We start from the raw sequence: 19,094 nt of genomic DNA on the forward strand, positions 1-19,094 counted from the left end.
TGTATAAAAATGGTTCTGCTGTTTAAATTTTTAATCTTGTAAAGTGATTCATGCCAAAGAAATCCGATTTAATCCTTTGTTCGGGTGCTTTTTCACTGAAGTAGCCTAGTTTATACTGATTTTATGGTGCAGTGACTGGAAGCCATGCCCACAACTATCTGTTGTTTTTGTGCATGCTACATGGTGCTGCTGGGCTTAGCTGAGGCTTACGCTGGGGGCAGGCAGGAATCCATCCCCTCCTTCAAACTCAAATTCTCACCATGGGGATCATAGTAGGCAAGGGCCATAGCTTGGATTGATATCGGGGCAAGCGGTGTAGCTGCGCTTCTGATCAGAAAATCCAGCTCATTGGTTTTTTGCCACAGGGTCTTTCCAGGACCTGGGAGGATCACAGTGGCATTCCTCCAAAGTCTTGATAGTTCTACCCCAACACACCATTCTGGAAAGATGGTGTGTCTGTTCATGGCTATGAATGTGCAGTAACAGGTTGCCAACCTTGGTAAATTTCTCAGAGTGTACAGCACAGTTAACAGCTCTTGCTGGAATGGAACAAGTTAACCAGATGACATGCCTCACTGTAAGGACTTTGGTTCCTTCAATATGCAACGTGCAGAAAGTGATCCTCTCAACAATTGAGTATCAGAGTCCATGAGTGACTCCATCATCCTTAGCCAGTTTTGCTAGTGAACAGGAAGTTGCCTTAAACCCACAACTTGTGATCCTCTCTATGGAATCTTTCAAAAAGAGGTACAATTCAGCACACACAGATATACAGTTCGTTATAGAGCAAAGGTTTGTTTTGGCTCAAACAGCATTATGTGTGCTTTAATCATTCTAAGGGTGCTTTGCAGTGTGAGCCACCCAATGTGTCTAAGTCTTTTGTGATACACAACCTCACCCACATGGCGCACACATCTTGGAATGGTTTTCTGTTATATTGTTGTCTATTATTTGACACGCTGTCCACTGAAGAACCAAATAGGCTAAAGATTGCATGCTTGGATTTGTTACTAATATGCTAGAAGTACCCCTTAACTGTTGAACGACTGGAAATTTTGAGAAGTAGTCAGTGGCCAAGAGAAAATCGTCACCTCAGATGGTAAATACATCAGTTGCAATCTTCGGCGATAAGTGTGATGGGACCTCATGAGGATGAAACAGTTCTTTGTGCTGGCTTGATTGGTGCTCTTGGCATGCCTTGCACAACTTCATAGCTCTTTTAATGTCACTGTTCTTAGTGTACTCAATGGGGTCACACTTGGTTTTGTCTTCCAGTACTGGTGCTTTGTTGATTTTGTGAGTTGTGACATTTCTGAGCTCCCTACACAGTGGTAAGTCTGCTACTGCTGGACCTTGTGTGTCTGCAACATAGAAACTTACCATGGCCATGCAGTACTGCCATACCTGCACTTTAGTGTTAGTGCTCCTTCACAATCGTTTGGAGAACCATTATATGCCATCAGCCTGGCTCCTGTAAGCTGTAACACCTATTTCCACTTATCCAAATACATATCCTTAAGTGTTCTCATTGGTAGAATATTAGCACTAGCTCCCATGTGTATCTTGAGACGAAGAGTATGTTTGCCATTCTTCTTAGGACATATTATATCAATTGTGGTATAAGTTTCCAATTGAGTGATCGCATCCACACCGTGTGTTACTGTTATGGTGTGGAAAGTCTATTCATTTTTGAGCTCGAGAACATAGGACATAGGAGCAGGAGTAGGCTATTTGGCCTTTTGAGCCTGCTCTGCCATTCAATCAGATCATGGCTGATTTGGATGTGGTCTCAGCTCCATTTTTCTGTTCATCCCCATAACCTTGATTCCCTTGCCTAACAACAATCTGTCTAACACCGTCTCAAATAAATTCAAAACCCAGCCTCCACTAATTTCTAGAGAAGAGAATTCCCCACACTAACGACCTTTTGGGAGAAAATGTTTCTCCTCTTCTTTGTCTTAAAAAGGAGACCTCCTATTTTTAAACTATGTCCCCTAGTTTTAGTCTCCCCCACAAAAGGAAACATCCTCTGGGTATCCACTCTATCCAGTCCCCTCAGGATCTTATACGTTTCAATAAGATCACCTCTCATCCTTCTAAACTCCAATGGGTATAGGCCCAACCTGTTTAAACTTTCTTCATGAGGCAATCCCTTCATCCCAGGGATGAGTCCAGTGAATCTTCTCTGAACTGCTTCTAGAGCAATTATATCTTTTTCGAAATAAGGAGACCAAAACTGTACATGGTCGTCCAGATGTGGTCTCACCAAGACTCTGTACAGCTGCAGTAAAACTTTCCTATTTTTATATTTCATTTCCCTTGCAGTGAACACCAACATTCTATTAATCATCCTAATCACTTGCTGTACCTGCGTACTAACTTTATGTGATTTATGGACCAGGATATCCAGATCCCTCTGTACCACCAAGTTGTGCAATCTTTCTCCATTTAAATAATATGCTGCTTTTCTATTCTTCCTGCCAAAATGGACAAGTTCACATTTACCGACATTATACTCCATGTGTCAAATTTTTGCCCACTCACTTAACCTGCCTATATCCCTTGCAAATTTTCTACCTCCTCTTGACAATTTACTGTCTTGGTGTCATCAGCAAATTTAGCTACCATACATTCGGTCCTTTCAGCCAAGTCATTGATAGAGATTGTAAATAATTGAGGCCCCAGCACCAATCCATGTAGCACTCTACTAGTTACAATTTGCAAATCTGAAAAAGACCTATTTATCCCTACTCTCTGCTTTCTGTTAGCTAACTAACCCTTTATCCATGCTAAAATGTGACCTTCTAGATCATGTGCTCTTACATTGTGCAGTAACCTTTGATGTGGCACTTTATCAAATGCCTTTTGAAAATTAAAGAACACCACATCTACTAGTCCCCTTTATCCATCTTGAATATCATGTCGTGAAAAAAATTCTAACAGATTAGTTAAACATGATTTCCCTTTCACAAAGTCATGTTGGCTTTGCCTGATCAAATCGTGATTATCTATGCATCATGCTATAGCCTCCTTAAAAATGGGTTCTAGCACTTTCCCTATGACAGATGTTCGGCTAACTGGCCTATGGTAGGAACTCACCAATGTCCCTTAGACAGCAACTTCCAAACTCATGACCACTACCATCTATGAGGACAAGGGCAGGAGACACATGGGAACACCACCACCTGGAAGTTCCCCTCCAAGCCACTCACCATCCTGACTTGGAAATATATCACTGTTCCTTCACTATCTCTGGATCAGAATCCTAGAACTCCCTTCCTAACTGCACTGTGCGCGTACCTACACCACAGGGACTGCAGGGTTCAAGAAGGCAGCTCATCAACGCCTTCTCAAGGGCATTTAGGGCTGGGCAATAAATGCTGGCCTAGCCAGCGATGCCCATATCCCACGAATAAATAAAAAATGTTTCGTGCTTTCTACCTCGCAACTTTCTTGAATAAAGATGTTTCATTAGCTATTTTACAATCTGCTGGAACCTTTCAGAATCTAAGGAATTTTGGAAGATTATAACCAATGCATCTGCTATCTGTGCTGTCACTTCTTTTAAGAACATAGGATGCAGGTCATCTGTTCCTGGGGGCTTGTCAACCTTGCCTAATCATTTTCCTAGCATCTTTTCCCTGGTGATGGTGATTGTATTAAAATAATCCCTCCCTATCATCTTTTGATTTTCAAGACCCTTTGCGTAGTTTTCTAAGTCCTCTACCCTGAAGACAGGCACAATATACCTGTTCAACACTGATTCCACTTCTTTTTGTTCTATTACCAATTCCCAAACTCATTCCAGGGGGCCTATACTAGCTTTAGTTACTCATATCCTATTCAAATACTTGCAGAAACCCTTACTATCTGTATTTATATTACTAGCTAGCTTTGTTCTTACTCTGCTTTCTGCCTCTTTATTATCTTTTTAGTCATTCTTTGTTGGTTCCTGAAGCCTGTCCAATCCTATGATCCACCAATAATCTTTGTGGATTTGTACATTGTTTCCTTCAATTTGATATTATCCTTAACTTCCTTATTTAGTCATGGATGATGCATCCTTCTTAAAGAGCCTTTCTTTCTCACTAGAATAAATCTTGCTGAGAGTTATTAAATATCTCCTTAAAAGTCTGTCACTCTAATGTGCTAGCTTTTAACCTAGTTTCCCAGATCACCTTAGCCAACTCTGCCTTCCTACTCTCATAATTACCTTTATTTAGGTTTAAAACACTAGTCATGGACCCACATTTCTCCATTTCAAACTGAACTTGAAATTCTATCATGTTATGATCGCTGTCGCCTTGAGCCTCCTTAACCAATGAGGTTATTGATTAATCCTGTCTCATTTCTCACTACCAGTTCTAGGATAGCCTGTTCCCTGGTTGGCTCTAGAACGTACTTTTCTAAGAAATTGTCCCGAATACACTCTATGAACTGATTTTCCTGGCTACCTTTGCCAATCTGATTTTCCTAATCTACATGTAGATTAAAGTCTACCATGATCATCGTGGTATGTTTCTTACACACCCCATTCTTCTTGTATGCTCTGTCTCAGTGTCTTCTATGTGATCTAGTTTGCTGTCCACTTCATGGTTAGGCTTATGGTTAGGCAAGTTTTTGGCACACTTCTTGTTGCTGCCACTGTGCGGCATTTGCTTTTTGTCTGGCCGTGTGTAGTAACTGAAGGTGTAGCCTCTCCTTCTGTTTATCAGGGGTCACGTGATGTTTTTGGAGGCTCTGACCAATAAGCCTTAAACGCAGGTAATCTTGAGGGGTGGGGGTGGTGGGTTTCCTGAAAAGCTTGCTATAATAAAGTTTATCTGTTTCTTGTTGAATCCTGTCTGGTCCGTCGAGTCATTACATTTGATGACGAGGGTAAAATAGCTCCAACTCTGCACCTCACCTTGTTAATGTGAGTACATCGAATCTTAAGATAGAAGAAAAGGCTACTCACCAGTCATGTCACTCTCGGCAGAATCAATCCTTATGATTTGACTATGGAAGACTGAACCCAATATGCAGAGCACCTCGAATTTTATTGTGTAGCGAGCAAAATTACCTCAGATGAAAAGCAGAAAGCAATCCTTTTGAGTGTACGTGGTAGCATGACATACAATCTTATCCTCAGTCTGACAGCCCTGAGCGCCCCCAATTCTAATTCCTTTAATCAATTAGCGGAACTCATGAAAAGGCCAAAGCCATCCATAATAACGCAGGGGTTTAAGTTTAATTCCAGAGTAAGGGCCCCGGGAGAGTTCATCACAACCTATGTAGTGGAGTTGAAGCAGTTGACTGAGCACTGCGACTTCAGAGACACGCTCAATAATATGCTGCGTGACTAATTAGTTCGTGGGCAACACCACATCAACAACACCATTCAGCCCCATTTACTTACAGAGGTCAACATCGATTTGAAGCGCGCCATGGAAATGTACCTTGCTGAGGAAAGTGCTGCAAGAGACTCGCAGGATTTGCAACACGTAGAACATGTTGCTATTCTTCATGTAGTGCGGTGACCTACCACCAAGCATGGCATGAAAACCGGACCAACAGCATCGAAGCAAGAGGCAGTGTCCACTGTTAGAAACATGAAAAGGCCTAGTAGGAACACCTCAGCAGCGACTCCAAGGTTAATTTGTTATAGATGTGCAGGTGAACGGACACCTGCAGATTCAAGGAGGCAGAATGCCATTATTGCCATAAGAAAGGTCATGTAGTAAGGCAATGCTGGGCAAAGTCGAAACAGCCCAAAGAGCAGCAAACCAACATGGTTGAATTGAAAAATACAGCAGAACTTGAAGCTGCCAAAACTGACATCTATTCCCTGTATAACGTCACTGCTGTAAAAACCAAATCTATCACTGTCACAATCCAAGTGAATGGGAAGCCATTAATAATGAAGGTAGATACGAGAGCCTGAACCACAGCGGTGGGAGAGCAGACATTTAAATAACTAAATGAAGGTACCCAGCCACTGAATCTGGAGCAGACAATGGCTAAATTGAAGACATGCACTGGAGAATCTATTCAGGTAAAGGGCATCGCCACAGTACCTGTGTCTTATAGGCAACAGTCAGCCCAACATCCAGTGATCATAGTGATAGGAAACGGACTTAGTCTTCTGGGCTGGTTACAGAAAGTCAAGTTTGACTTGTCTGAAATATTTCACCTGAGAATAGGAGGAATTCCTGAACTGCTAAGAAAATATGACAGTACGTTTTGGGGCAAATTAGGGAAGTTAAAAGGCTTGCTTAAGTTAAAAGGCTTAAAAATATATGTGGATCCTCAGGCAAACCCTGTTTCTTTAAGGCCAGACCTGTGCCTTATGTATTGAAGGAGAATGTGGATGCAGAATTGTGCTGGTTAGAAAAGCTATGCATCATCCAACCGGTCCAATTCTTGGAATGGGCAGCACCCATAGTGGTTAAGCCTAACTAAACCATACGCATTTGTGAGGACTATAAATTGACCATAAACAAGGCAACCAAACTAGCCATGTACCCTATTCCAAGGATAGACAACTTATATGCAAAGCTAGCTGGAGGCAGATCCTATACAAAATTGGGCATGAGCCATGCTTACCAACAGTTAGAGCTGGATAGAATGTCGAGATGCTATGTGACTTTCAACATACACAAGGGTTTTTCTCAGTACACTTGCCTACCCTTTGGAGTATCGTCTGCATGTGCAATCTTCCAAAGGACAACGGAGAGCCTTTTGCAAGGGCTTCCTCAAGTGGTAGTATACCTAGATGATGTTCTGAACACTTGGTCAACCTGGAGGAGATGCTAAGAAGATTCTTGGAAGCTGGTGTACGATTAAAGAAAGAAAAATGTACATTCTAAGTGCTAGAAGTTACTTACCTGGGTCACCCATCTGGTAGAAGAGAAAGTTCGAGCAATAAAAGATGTGCCCTCACTATCCAATGTGACCGAGCTTAAGTCTTTCCTGGGTATGATCAACTACGATAGCTACTTTTTGATAAACTTGTCAACTGTGTTGGCACCATTACATTTGTTGTTAAAAAAGAATCACCTTTGATTCACAACATTCACAACAGGAAGAAGCCTTTGTGAAAGTAAAGAAACTGCTGCATTTGTTGTATTTATTGGTACACTACGACCCATCAAAAGAGTTGGCATCAACGTGCGATCCTTCTCCTTATGGTGTAGGAGCCATGTTATCACATAGTATGGAAAATAGATCAGAAAGGCCCATTGGCTATCTCTCCAGAATCCTCTCCACAGCCAAGAAGGGCTATTTCCAGACAGGAAAGGAGGGTTTATCGATGATATTCGGAGTGAAGATATTCCACCAGTACCTGCATGGATGACATTTTACCATTGTGTCGGACCATAAATCATTAATGGGTTTATTCAGTGAGGATAAAACCTTTATGCACCGTCCTGACTTACATTTTGCAAAAGCGGACACACTCAGTGGTTTCCTGTTACCAGATAGCATTGAACATGCTCCAGTGCCACAAGAAGTTGTGCTTGTACTGAATTTCTTGGATTCTTTGTCTGTGTGTGTGAAGCAAATTAGAAATTGGACGAATAGAGATCCAATTTTGTTGAAAGTCAGAGACCTTGTATTGCAAGGGTGGTCAAATTCACCAGTGCCTGAAGAGGTGAGACCACTTTATGCCCGAATAACAGAGTTAAATTGTCAAGATGGAATTTTGCTGTGCGGATCAAGAGTTGTCATCCCTTCACAAGGAAGAGAACCACTCTTGACCGAGCTTCACATTGCGCATCCAGGCATATCGAAGATGAAAATGCTTGTGCGAAGCTATGTCTGGCCAGGCAATGACAGTGACATTGAAAGCATGGTCAAGCATTGTCTCCATTGTCAGCAACAACAGAAGTTGCCTGTTTCAGCTCCCTTGCATCTGTGGGAGTGGCCTGGTCGACCCTGGGTTAGATTACATATTGATTATGTAGGTCCATCCTTAGGTACCATGTTTTTGCTGATCATAGATGCACATTATAAATGGATGGATGTGTATGATGTCAGATCACCAGCATCTAGCACAACTAGTGAGAAGCTGCGTCATAGTTTTAGCATACATGGCCTTCCAGAAATCATCGATAACAATACAGTCTTAGCCAGTACAGAGTTTCAGAGATTCATGAATTTAAATGGAATCAGACATACTAAAACTCATCAAATGTTTTAGCTGAGATAGCTGTGCAAACTTTCAAACCTGGAATGGAGAGGTTCTCCAAAGGTACTTTAGAAACTCAACTTTCCCTATTTCTTCTCAGTTATTGTACAACGCCTCATTCGAATGCAGGTTCAACATCATCTGAATTATTGATAAAATGCTGCTAATATACAAGGTTAAATCTGGTGTTTCCAAACTTAGAGGGGAAGGTAGAGAAGAATCAGAGTAATCAGAAATTGAATCATGATATTCATAGTAAAGCCCGAAGATTCACTGTAGAAGATTCAATTTTCAAGTGGAATTTGGAAATGGATCTTGCTGGGTTTAATCTTTAAGTTGTACATATGTTTATGTTATTGGAAATTTAAATGTTCTCTGTAAATAGAAACTGTAAAAAAGCCAAAGAGGGAGTAAATGTAATAACTGAAGGTATAGCCTTTCCTGCTGTCTATGAGGGGTCAAGCTTGGAGCAATGAGTCCTAGGCACGGGAAATCCGAGGTGGGGGGGTAGGATTTCCTGACAAGAGTTCTGATTGAACATGTAGCATCTGAAAAGCTCTCTGTAATAAAGTTTATCTGTTTCTTGTGGAAGCCTGTCTGGTCCATCAGGTCATTACACTATGGCTTGCTGAAGCCCTTGACTACACCTTCACAGCCAGACTTTCTGAACTGTCGCACCCAATGTCTTTTTAGACCACACACCTTGCAATAGTCTCAAAATTCAGGATAATTTCTTGGTTGGTGTATAAAACCGCATTTCTCATATGTTTTGTCTTGGTACTTTGGCTACTGCACCAATAGTTGTTGCTAAACCTGGTGCTTGTAGGTGTTGCCTACCTGCAACTATGGCTTCATATCTCCTACCATCCTTAAATAATATTTTATATTAATAATAGTATATTATGCTCTTTTTTCTTCTCCAACAGGTCTTTCTGGAATTGTATAATTGGGGGTGATGCACTAATAAGCTCAATGATTCTTTCTGACAATTGTGCCTCTGAGAAATCACATTCCCGGACCTTATTGTGACATTGACTAACAAATGGTCAATCAGTTCTCCTGCTTGTTGGCTGAATGCCATTAGCTCTAGCTGGTAGACCCTTAAATTCACCTCAACTTGAAGCTGATCTTCCAATCTAGTCCAGATTTTTGAAGGGTGAATTTGAATTTCATCAGGTAGCCCTGATGTATTAATGCGGTAGAGTCCTTCATTACCAATTGCTATTTTGATTGTAATTTTGCTTGTCTGGCTCAATGATTATCTGATCCAAAAGGTGTAACTCCTTTCTTTGTTGAAAAGGCATAATTTGTGGACGATGTCTGCAACATCCAACTCATCACAGGGTACTTGGTAGACGTGGTGTTGGTCGTTCAACAATTTCAGATCATGAACTCTCTCTTCCATCCCCACCCCCTTTCCGATCCCCCTTTTGCCAATATATAATTTAAAAAAATATATATTTTTCTTTTCCCACCTATTTTTAAGTTTATTTCGATCTATTGACTTATCTCCACTTTTAGCCCATTTCAATCCCTTCCCCCCACCCCACCCCCACTAGGGCCATCTGCCACTAGCTTGTCCTGCTTGATACCCTTAATGTCCCCATTAGCACATTCCTTAGATAATATCACCACCCCTTTGTCCTTTTGTCTATGACATCTTTGGCAATCTCTTCTTTGCCTCCACCTATCACTGGCCCCCTATCCAGCTCTACCTGTCCCATCCCCCTCTATCAGCTTATATTTCACCTCATTGCTCTATTTCCTGAGTTCTGATGAAGAGTCATACGGACTCGAAACATCGACTGTGTTCCTCTCCGCAGATGCTGTCAGACCTGCTGAGTTTTTCCAGATATTTTTGTTCTTGTTTGGTATTCCTTGCTTTTCACAGATTCCTCCTTTTTCTTTAACCTGTGTTTCCCTTGATGAAAGCAGTAGGACAGATCTACTGTGCCTGCAGCCTGAGCCTCCGCCACACCTTGAGCTGTGCAGCGCAGACTTTTTTGTTGGCTCTGCCCACAAAGCACTTTCGATGGGAAAATGGCTCACATGTCATCAGGGCATCTGCAGCCTCACAGCCCCAATCTGAACTGGCCCTTCTCGCCAGGCACTAATTTTTCTGGCTGACTACTGATCCGGCAACCTTCTCTTTCAGTCAGTCACGCCTTTGAGTGCCGATCTTCGAGGGTACAACTTCCTCCGAACTTCATGACTAAACTGCACTGCTAACCAACTGCTTGTGTCACCCCAGCTTCTCTTGGCTTCTCCTGATGTTCTAATGCTGCCACTTTGTGTTCTCGGCCACCTAAGCGAATCACCACAACGCCGATGTCCACCACTGTCCTTCGACTTGCACTGCTGCCATCAAACATTCAACGTGGTCTTCAAACACACACATTTGCCACCATGTTGTGCTACTAGTCTCTAATAAACAGGTACCAATCACACTTTTATGTATCGTAACAAACTATTGGATGTTTTATCGAAGATTGGCAGTCCACATACAGCATTAAAGGAGAGATCTACATACACATGCTATCAGGGGATCAACACTACGGCAACTCTGTGTCACATGTAGTCTTGCATCACTTCCCGTGGTAACGATGTATCCTAACTATATACATATTCAGCGATATGCTAATCAGAATATTATACCAGATCCCTCACGCAATGTCATCACAGAATGCAGTTCCAGGGTCTCAGCAGTAGAAGCCGATGGGGTCATTCTTTAAAGAGGGCGTTAAGTCTCCAACTATGCACAGGGAAGCTACCATTCCAGCCCAACTGGGAGAGGGACCAGGGCCAGCAGAGGCCCAAGAAAAGGTAAATGGATTTTCTTTCTCTACTTTCCTCAGGGGATGAGGAGGAACAGGAATGCCCATCTGGGCGTCACTAAGGGAGTTTAAGGTCTCCTCTGCCCCCATTTTTCCCTCCCTCCTTCAAACGCAAGGCTTTTGCAAACCCAACCACTGAATATGAGTGCCCGGAGATGGTTCCTTCAGGGCTTCTTGTTGCCTGACAAACTGCTCACAGGCCAGCTGCTGCTTCCCACCAGTGTCCCAGTTGGGGGACTGACGGGTCCTAGACAGATGGTCTGCTGTCCGCCTCCCTCAGCCAACCTACCCCAAACTCATCGCCCATTTCATTGCAGCTTGGCTGCCTCTCACCAGCAGCATTTTGATTAATGAGAGTTAGCCAGATTTACTGTTCATCTAAGTCTTGGTTTCCTTTCTAACTTCTGACTCCATGCTTCTGAAGAAGCAGCTAGTCAGTCTTAATGAAGTTGGCTGAGCACACAGCTAATGCATTACATATCTGGCCTATTCATAGGTAACATATTAGCCTTAGGCCAGACCCCAGTGGGTACTTGGTACTTTCAGACCAGCTTAAATATTAAAGGCCAACCTATTCAGAGCTTTGCTGTCACACGCAGTGCCAGGCGACTGAGCTTGGGACAAAGGACGCAGCATGCTGAAGGAGCTGGTATGATTCAGTTACAATGTGACTCGGCAATTCCATTGTAGTTACCGCGATGCAGGCGCAGCAAGGGGGAATCACAGCTTTCATGCAGCTCACAGCTATTGGTCAGTCTCAATATTTACAAACCTAAGATGGAAAAGCATTATCGCGCATTATTACTGCAAACTAGTGGGGATCTGAAGAGCAGCTGCTGTTTCCAGAGATCGCTTCAGCAAGGTTTGATACCTTCACCGATTTCAAGGGAGCGGCTGAAGTTAGTTTCTTAGTGAAGTTTATTACTAATTGCCTGTAATTATAAAGTGAAAGTTTTTGAAAATGAGGACTTTCTAACCTCATGGTTGTTGCATTAAAAAGTTCTGATCTGCAAAGTGGAAACAACGATGCGGGTGTCACGGGGATGCTGAACATAATTGTCAAATTCCTCGGCCTGCTGTTTTAAAATAAACATGTTAACGCCCAACTTAAAACCAGGCGATGAGGAAGTTGCCAAGAGCATGTTCAGTGTTCGCTCAGGGGCAACAGTGAACACAGGGAGTGAATGGCATCAGCACTTCTCGTGCTTCACACGCTTAGGCTCCAGTGCAGCTGCAAACCCAGTTTGGCAGGTGCAGAAGGGCCTCTGCCACATCTCCAAGGATGTTAAAATGGCAAAGAAATTATCCGCTGTAATTTCCATCCTAATATATTTGTAACAAGGCAACTATTAAGTTCTCTGTTTATATAAATCTGCTAAACCTAGTTATATAAATGTGAGTTGTTGTTTTCAGTTAGGGTAGCTCCTGGGCTGTTACTGTTATCTCACTCAGGGGAGTGAGGCATGATCGTTGGTCTGATTGCTATCCAGGGATCCAGCTGGGGAAGGACCCAATGTAGATGTCGAATCTGGACAGGAACCTGCTTTGTTATGGTGAGGGAAAGCAGTGAGCTCTCATTGTTTCAGCTCAAATACAGAGAGCGCTGAGGCACCAGTGAAGCTCGAGTACCAGTCAGGAGTGGAAGAGAGAAGACTGAAGAAAACTAAGATTAATCAGAACAGAAAATGGTAATGGAAATTCGGTCAGGGTCCACGTATATGCAGAGCCTTGCTTGCAGGGGTTGGAGATGGGGCCTTAACACAAAGGGCAGAATCTTACGTCCCGTGGGTGGACATGCGCCTGACCTGGTTGCACGTAAAACCATGCGCGATAATGCCGGGTGAGAGTCCCAATGTCACCGCGATATTTCGATCGGCGGGTACGTGCGAGAGTTGGCGGTGCACCAGCCGACAATTTTAAGAGGCCTATTAAGGCCATTAATGTATTAATTAACCTGGATTTTTGTTGCCCGTCCAACGTTAAGGTTGGCGGGCAGGCGAATTGGCCAGGCGGCCTCTGCATTTTTGAGGAATTCTCATCCAAGGGCGGGATGAGGTTTCCAATATTAATTTTAACAAAAATGTTCGAGCAGAACTTTTATAATCCATATGTTTAGGTGAGTGAGTCCGATGTGTAGACATTTTTTTCTGCATTTTCTAATCTTTATTTGATGGTTTTAAATTCTTCAGCTCCCTGAAGTAGCTCTCTGCCTTCAGGGAGCTTTCATTCCGCGCTCTCCCCTCCCCGCACTGACTTCAGCGCTCGCCCTCCTCCTGCCCCCACATTGGGAGCGCTGAGCTTTTCAGTGCACCTTTCACGCTGGCTGTTAACTGGCCAGGCAGCATGAAATGGTGGTTGAAGCTGATCGCGGCAGCGGGCACTTCCCGGTCACTCCCAGGCCTGCCCACCCTGCCTGCCCGACAACCTCAAAACTCAGGTCAAAGTCTTGATTCTTCAATTTGTATTCCTGACCCATATGAGCAAGGCTCCAAAACATAAATGGAACCCAGTCCAACTGACCTCCTATTTAAAGCTAGTTATTTTGGAGGATAGGTCAGGCTGTTTAAATCAATAGAGTTGATGAAGCTTCTGACTGATTGCTATTAACAACTCACGCATATAAGGCAGATCTCAGCAGCTCTCACAATGTAGTGTGTGTTTGTGTAAGACATGCTAACGTTGTATTAGCAACAATTTCAGGAAGAGGATGATCTTTCAGCTGTCTAGGCTCATCTATTCACAGTGTGCCCTTGGTGTAGTTGTGATATCCCTGAAGCCCATTTGTTGACATGCATGTGCACGTGTGCATGCTTATGCATGGGTGTGTTCAGGTGGTGCATATGCATGTCTATGTGCACATGCACATGTGTGCACATATATTCATGTGCAAACGTGTCCGAGTACATGTGCGGCATGTGTGAATGCATGCACGTCCGTGCATTTGCATACACGTGCATATATAAATGTGTGCACATATATGTGTGTGCATATAAGTTATTCAGCTACAAAATGCCTAACATCCACAATTTTGTGCAGGGGAGAGTTCCAAATTTCCACTATTAGTTTTAAAGGGATGTCATCAAAGACCCTGCAGCGTGAGATGAGGACAGTGTTTCGTAATGAAAAATGTGAGGAGTTGGTTGAGGTTGGGGTGGTGGTTGGAGATGGGAAGCAAAAACACGAGAGGGAACCAGTGTGGATATTTATATTGGCCACCAGGTAATGAGGACAAGAGGCAATAAACAGGAGTGATAAAAAAAACATTGGCCAGAATTGTCTTTGGAGGAATAGGTAAAAACGAGAAGCCCTGATTGGGCTGACACTCATTGGAGTTTAGAATAATGAGAGAGGATCTCATTGAAACATATAAGATTCTGAGGGGGCTTGACAGGCTAGACACCGAGAGGATGTTGGGGGCTTCTGGAACTAGGAGGTACAGTTTAAAAATGAGGGGTCTCCCATTGAACACAGAGATGAGGAGGTTGAATGTCATTAGGAGTTCTGTACCCTGGAGAAAGGTGGATCTCAGTCATTGAATGTATTCAAGGTGGAGTTGGACAGGTTTTTGATCGACAAGGGAGTCAAGGGTATGGGGATGGGCAGGAAACTGGAGTTAAATCCAGAAAGAGATCACCATGACCTTATTGAATGGTGAAACAGGTTCGATAAACTTATGGGCTTACTCCTGTTCTTATTTCTTATGCTCTACTGTGAAGGAAACTGTCTCTTTCAACATAAGACCTTCTGAAAGTTTTAAACAAGAAAAGCCCACACACATACACACACAGTCACATCACACACACACGCACTCACACAATCACACACATACACATACACACACAGTCACATTCAAACACACACGCACTCACACAATCACACACATACACATACACACACAGTCACATTCACACACACACGCGCACTCACACAATCACACTCGCACATACACATACTCACACAGTCACATTCACACACACACTCACACAATCACACTCACATGCACACACAGACACACACACACGCACCCACACAATCACACTCACACACACACGCACTCACACAATCACACTCACACATACACATACACACACAGTCACATCCACACACACACGCACTCATACAATCAGACTCACACGCACACATACACACACAGTCACATTCACACGCGTGCAAACACACACACAGCCATTCACCCACACACATATGCACACGCACTCACACAATCACACTCACACGCACGCACACACTCCCACTCACACACATATCCACACACACATAAATATACATATGCACATACACATACACATGCACACACACATATATACACACACATTCACATAATCACACTCAGACACACACATATATACACACACATACAATCACACACACACAGACACACACGCACACAATCACACACACATGGATACACACACACGGACATACACACACATACATACAGGCACATATACACACATGCACACTCACACACATGCTCACATACACTTACAAATGCACACACCCACTCACACACACACACACATACGCACACACTCACTCACACATACAACCACTCACACACCCACACACAGACATACACACACACACACACACGCGCACCAACGCATGCGCCACACGCACACACATATGCAGGCACACTCTCACATACACTCACACAGACACACGCACAGACACATGCACAAATACACACGCACACGCACACATACACATGTGCACACACACGTACACACACAGACACACCCCCACACAGATATTCACTCATATGCACACACACTAACACACAAACCACACACGTGTGTGGGTGCGCGCTCGAAAATCTCCCCGAGGCAATAAATAAAGGTATCTGAAATGTTATAAAATATATCTCTTCATGTGACTCTGTTACATGAGCAGGGGCATGTTATTAATTAAATTTTTAAATTTTTATTTTATTTTTATTTGCTGTTGGAAACTCCATCCCGCCCGTGGATGAGGTTTCCTAAAAATGCAAAGGCTGCTTGGCTTTTTGCCTGCCCGTCAACTGTGCGGTTGGATGGGCAGTGAAAAGTAATGTTTAATTACATTGTTAATGACACGCTGCTGACCAAAATATTGCGCGAGTGTGCGATGGCATCTGGACGTTCGCCTGACATCATTGCACGTCATTGTACACTCAGTCAGGGAGGGGGCACGCCCACCCACTGAACCAAACATTCTCCCCCCACACACACACACGCACTTGCACGAACCATCCCTTGCACCCACACGCACACACGTGCACACACATACAACCACACACATGGACACCCTCACACCCTCTCACACACACACACACACAAGCACACATAGTCACAGACAGCCATCACGTCATCTGACTGAAGACCAGGCAGCAAATAGGAAATCTCCCAGTTTGTGTTGTTTGTAGCATTTGAGCTCTGTATTTAACCCTTAATATATCAGTCCCCAAGTGAGTCTCTGCCTTAACGCTTAAGGAAGAGGGTCCAAACCCTGTCCCATACAGTTCCAGCACATGGAAACAGAGTAGGGAAATTCTTTTATTCCCTCATGGGATGTGAGCATTACTGCGAGACCAACATTTATTGCACATCTCCATATGACTAAACGAGCAGTTCAGAGTCAACCACATTATTACTGTGGATCTGGAGTCACATGTAGGCAAGGCAAGGTAAAGATGGCAGATTTCCTTTCCTAAAGGACATGTTAATGAGCCAGATGAGTTTTCAGGGGGTTACATCACAGAGTTGCTCAGTGTGGGTGGCCTCTCCTCATTGTCAGGATTGTGGAAATGCATAAAGTCCTTCCTTCACCTAGGACTAGACAATCAATGGGTACAAAAGATAGTTACTTTCAACTCAAGACCTGTCAAACTGTTCACAGTCTTCAGGCACAATGGGTCAAATGTCCTCCTTCTACACCGTAACAATTCTGTGACTCTGTGAAATCCTTCCACACTGTTCTCCATGGAATTATTAGGGGACAGTACAGAGTGCAGTCTGTATCTTAGCTTCCAGATCTTTGTCACCACTGCACCTCAGGACTTCCAGTGTCTGATAGTTACCATTAGACCAGCCACCTGGCTGATCAGAGCGGGGCACAAGCCTAGGGCCCAGTGGAAGGGCAGTGATTGGTGTCAATCTGCATGATCCTGCTGCCTCTCAGGAGGACAGACTCTGCCAGGTCACCAGCCTTACCCCCAGGACAGCCTCGTGCCAATGGAAATGGGTTGGGGCAGAGTGGTGATAACCAGGCTGCCTGGGTGCAAACTGCAATGACTCCTTGGCAAGGGGCAGCGCAGTTCCATGAGCCTTTTGTAGAGCGTGAGGAGCCAAACACTTCTCACAATCCTGGCCCACAGGTTGAACACGGTGGAAACACAGGAATGGGTTAAAACGTAGGCTTAGATAGGCTTCCTGGGATATATCCCTTAGATCTATTACGACCTGAATTTTTCCCTCATCGGGCTCATGCAATCAGTGGGCCCAGGAGCAGCTGGGCCTGCCAGCCACGATCAGCCCCCTGACCGCGATTTCATGCTGGCCGGCCAATTAACGGGCAGCCAGGATCAAACGCGTGCTGAAAATCTCAGCGCTGCTGGGGTGGAAGCGGGCGATGACGTCTCTGTGGTGGTGCGGGTGAGCACTTCGAGAGAGCTCCCTGAAGGCAGACAGCTGCCTCAGGGAGCTGCAGACCTGCAAATAGTAAAGGAAAGCATAAAAAAGTTGCAAAAAATGTCCATGCAGCACAATCAAGCACCTGAGAGCAGACCTCATAAAAATGCCATCCCTAGATATTTATTTTTATTTTATTTCCTAACAGAGATTTCATCCCACCCTTAGATAATGTTTCATGAAACATGTAAAGACCGCCTGGCCAATTGGCCCACCCGCCAACAGTAATGTTAGTCGGGCCACAAACAAATCGCGCTCAATTGCGCCATTAATGGGCTTAATTGCCCTCTTAATTGTCGGCGGACCCGCTTTCGACTGCCGCACGTGGCTGCCGAGCGAAATGTCGCGTAAGTGCGCAATAGCGTCATGATGCTCGCCCGACGACATCTCACGCAATTTTACCCCCAATTGGGTCAGGCACACGCCCGCTGGCAGAACATAAAATTCTCCCCGATACGGGCAGTGGATATCACTTGGACTTCACAGTAATAAAATGGAATGTGTGATGACACCATAGAGTTTGTTGATGAGGAAGGTTGGAGTCAAGTAGGAGCGGGAGCAATTATTTAGCGCTGATGCCTTCATTCAAGAGGTTGTTTGCTTGGCCAGCTAGGAGCAAATGGAACAAAAATGCCCAGCCCTTGGGGGACTAACTGCAGGCAACTTTAGCTGAAATCGCTGAGGTTCTTCAGATGTATATCACCCTGGGTTCTTAATGGACTGTTTCCCCTCTGTGCCGAATTGGCTTCAAATTCAAGCTGAATTTGCATGTAGGTTAAGTTATAAAGATTCACCAGGGCTGGTTACTGAGTGTTTAAAATTGATAAGGACTTCGAGTAAACGTGTCTGCTGCCCAGTGTCACAGTTAGGCAAGAACCTGGAACATGCTACCTGATGTACAAACGCAAGCCAGATGTGCAGAAAGCCTGTATGTGATTGGCTAAAATGTGGGTGTGTTTATCGTCAGGGAGCCTTGGTTAGCTTGCAAAGTCATGTGACATGTCAGGGTGATAGGTTTGCCGTGCTCGGGGAGAGGGTCTGCTGAAAGGTTACACCCGCAAATCAGTACATGCTCTGTGCTTACTGAACTCTAAACCTTTGCTTAAGTCTTTTTTAAATTGTTATGTTTCATCAAATATTAACATTTTTAAGAGCAGATGTGATCAGTGCCATCAGGCCAAGGATCAGGTCTTTGTGCAAGTCTAGTTTTTCAGGTTGAGTAGTTACTTGAAGGCACTTTCACTGGCTTGGCACTGCTCCCTCAACCCTCAGCTGCTGAGTCATGCCAACTCACAATCGGATCATGTCCTGTCCACAAAACCTAACTCCCTGTTATCATGTCTTGGTAACATCTTTTGTATCCGTTTTTTCCCCATTTAAGTTCCCATGTTCAGATTTATGATG

General features: G+C 44.0%; 1 protein-coding gene across 1 annotated transcript in view; it reads left to right on the top strand.

Annotated features, from left to right (window-relative positions):
- Positions 1 to 11,702: 11,702 nt before the first annotated feature.
- LOC121286043 (solute carrier family 2, facilitated glucose transporter member 11-like) overlaps positions 11,703 to 19,094 on the top strand; it is a 55,161-nt gene continuing 47,769 nt past the window's right edge. The window contains exons 1-2 of the mRNA XM_041203060.1: positions 11,703 to 11,754; positions 12,122 to 12,315. Coding sequence (XP_041058994.1) covers positions 11,703 to 11,754; positions 12,122 to 12,315 — 246 coding nt within the window. The remainder of the gene's footprint in view (positions 11,755 to 12,121; positions 12,316 to 19,094) is intronic.

Source organism: Carcharodon carcharias, chromosome 13 (assembly GCF_017639515.1).
Source record: "Carcharodon carcharias isolate sCarCar2 chromosome 13, sCarCar2.pri, whole genome shotgun sequence".
NCBI classification, from domain to species: domain Eukaryota; kingdom Metazoa; phylum Chordata; class Chondrichthyes; order Lamniformes; family Lamnidae; genus Carcharodon; species Carcharodon carcharias.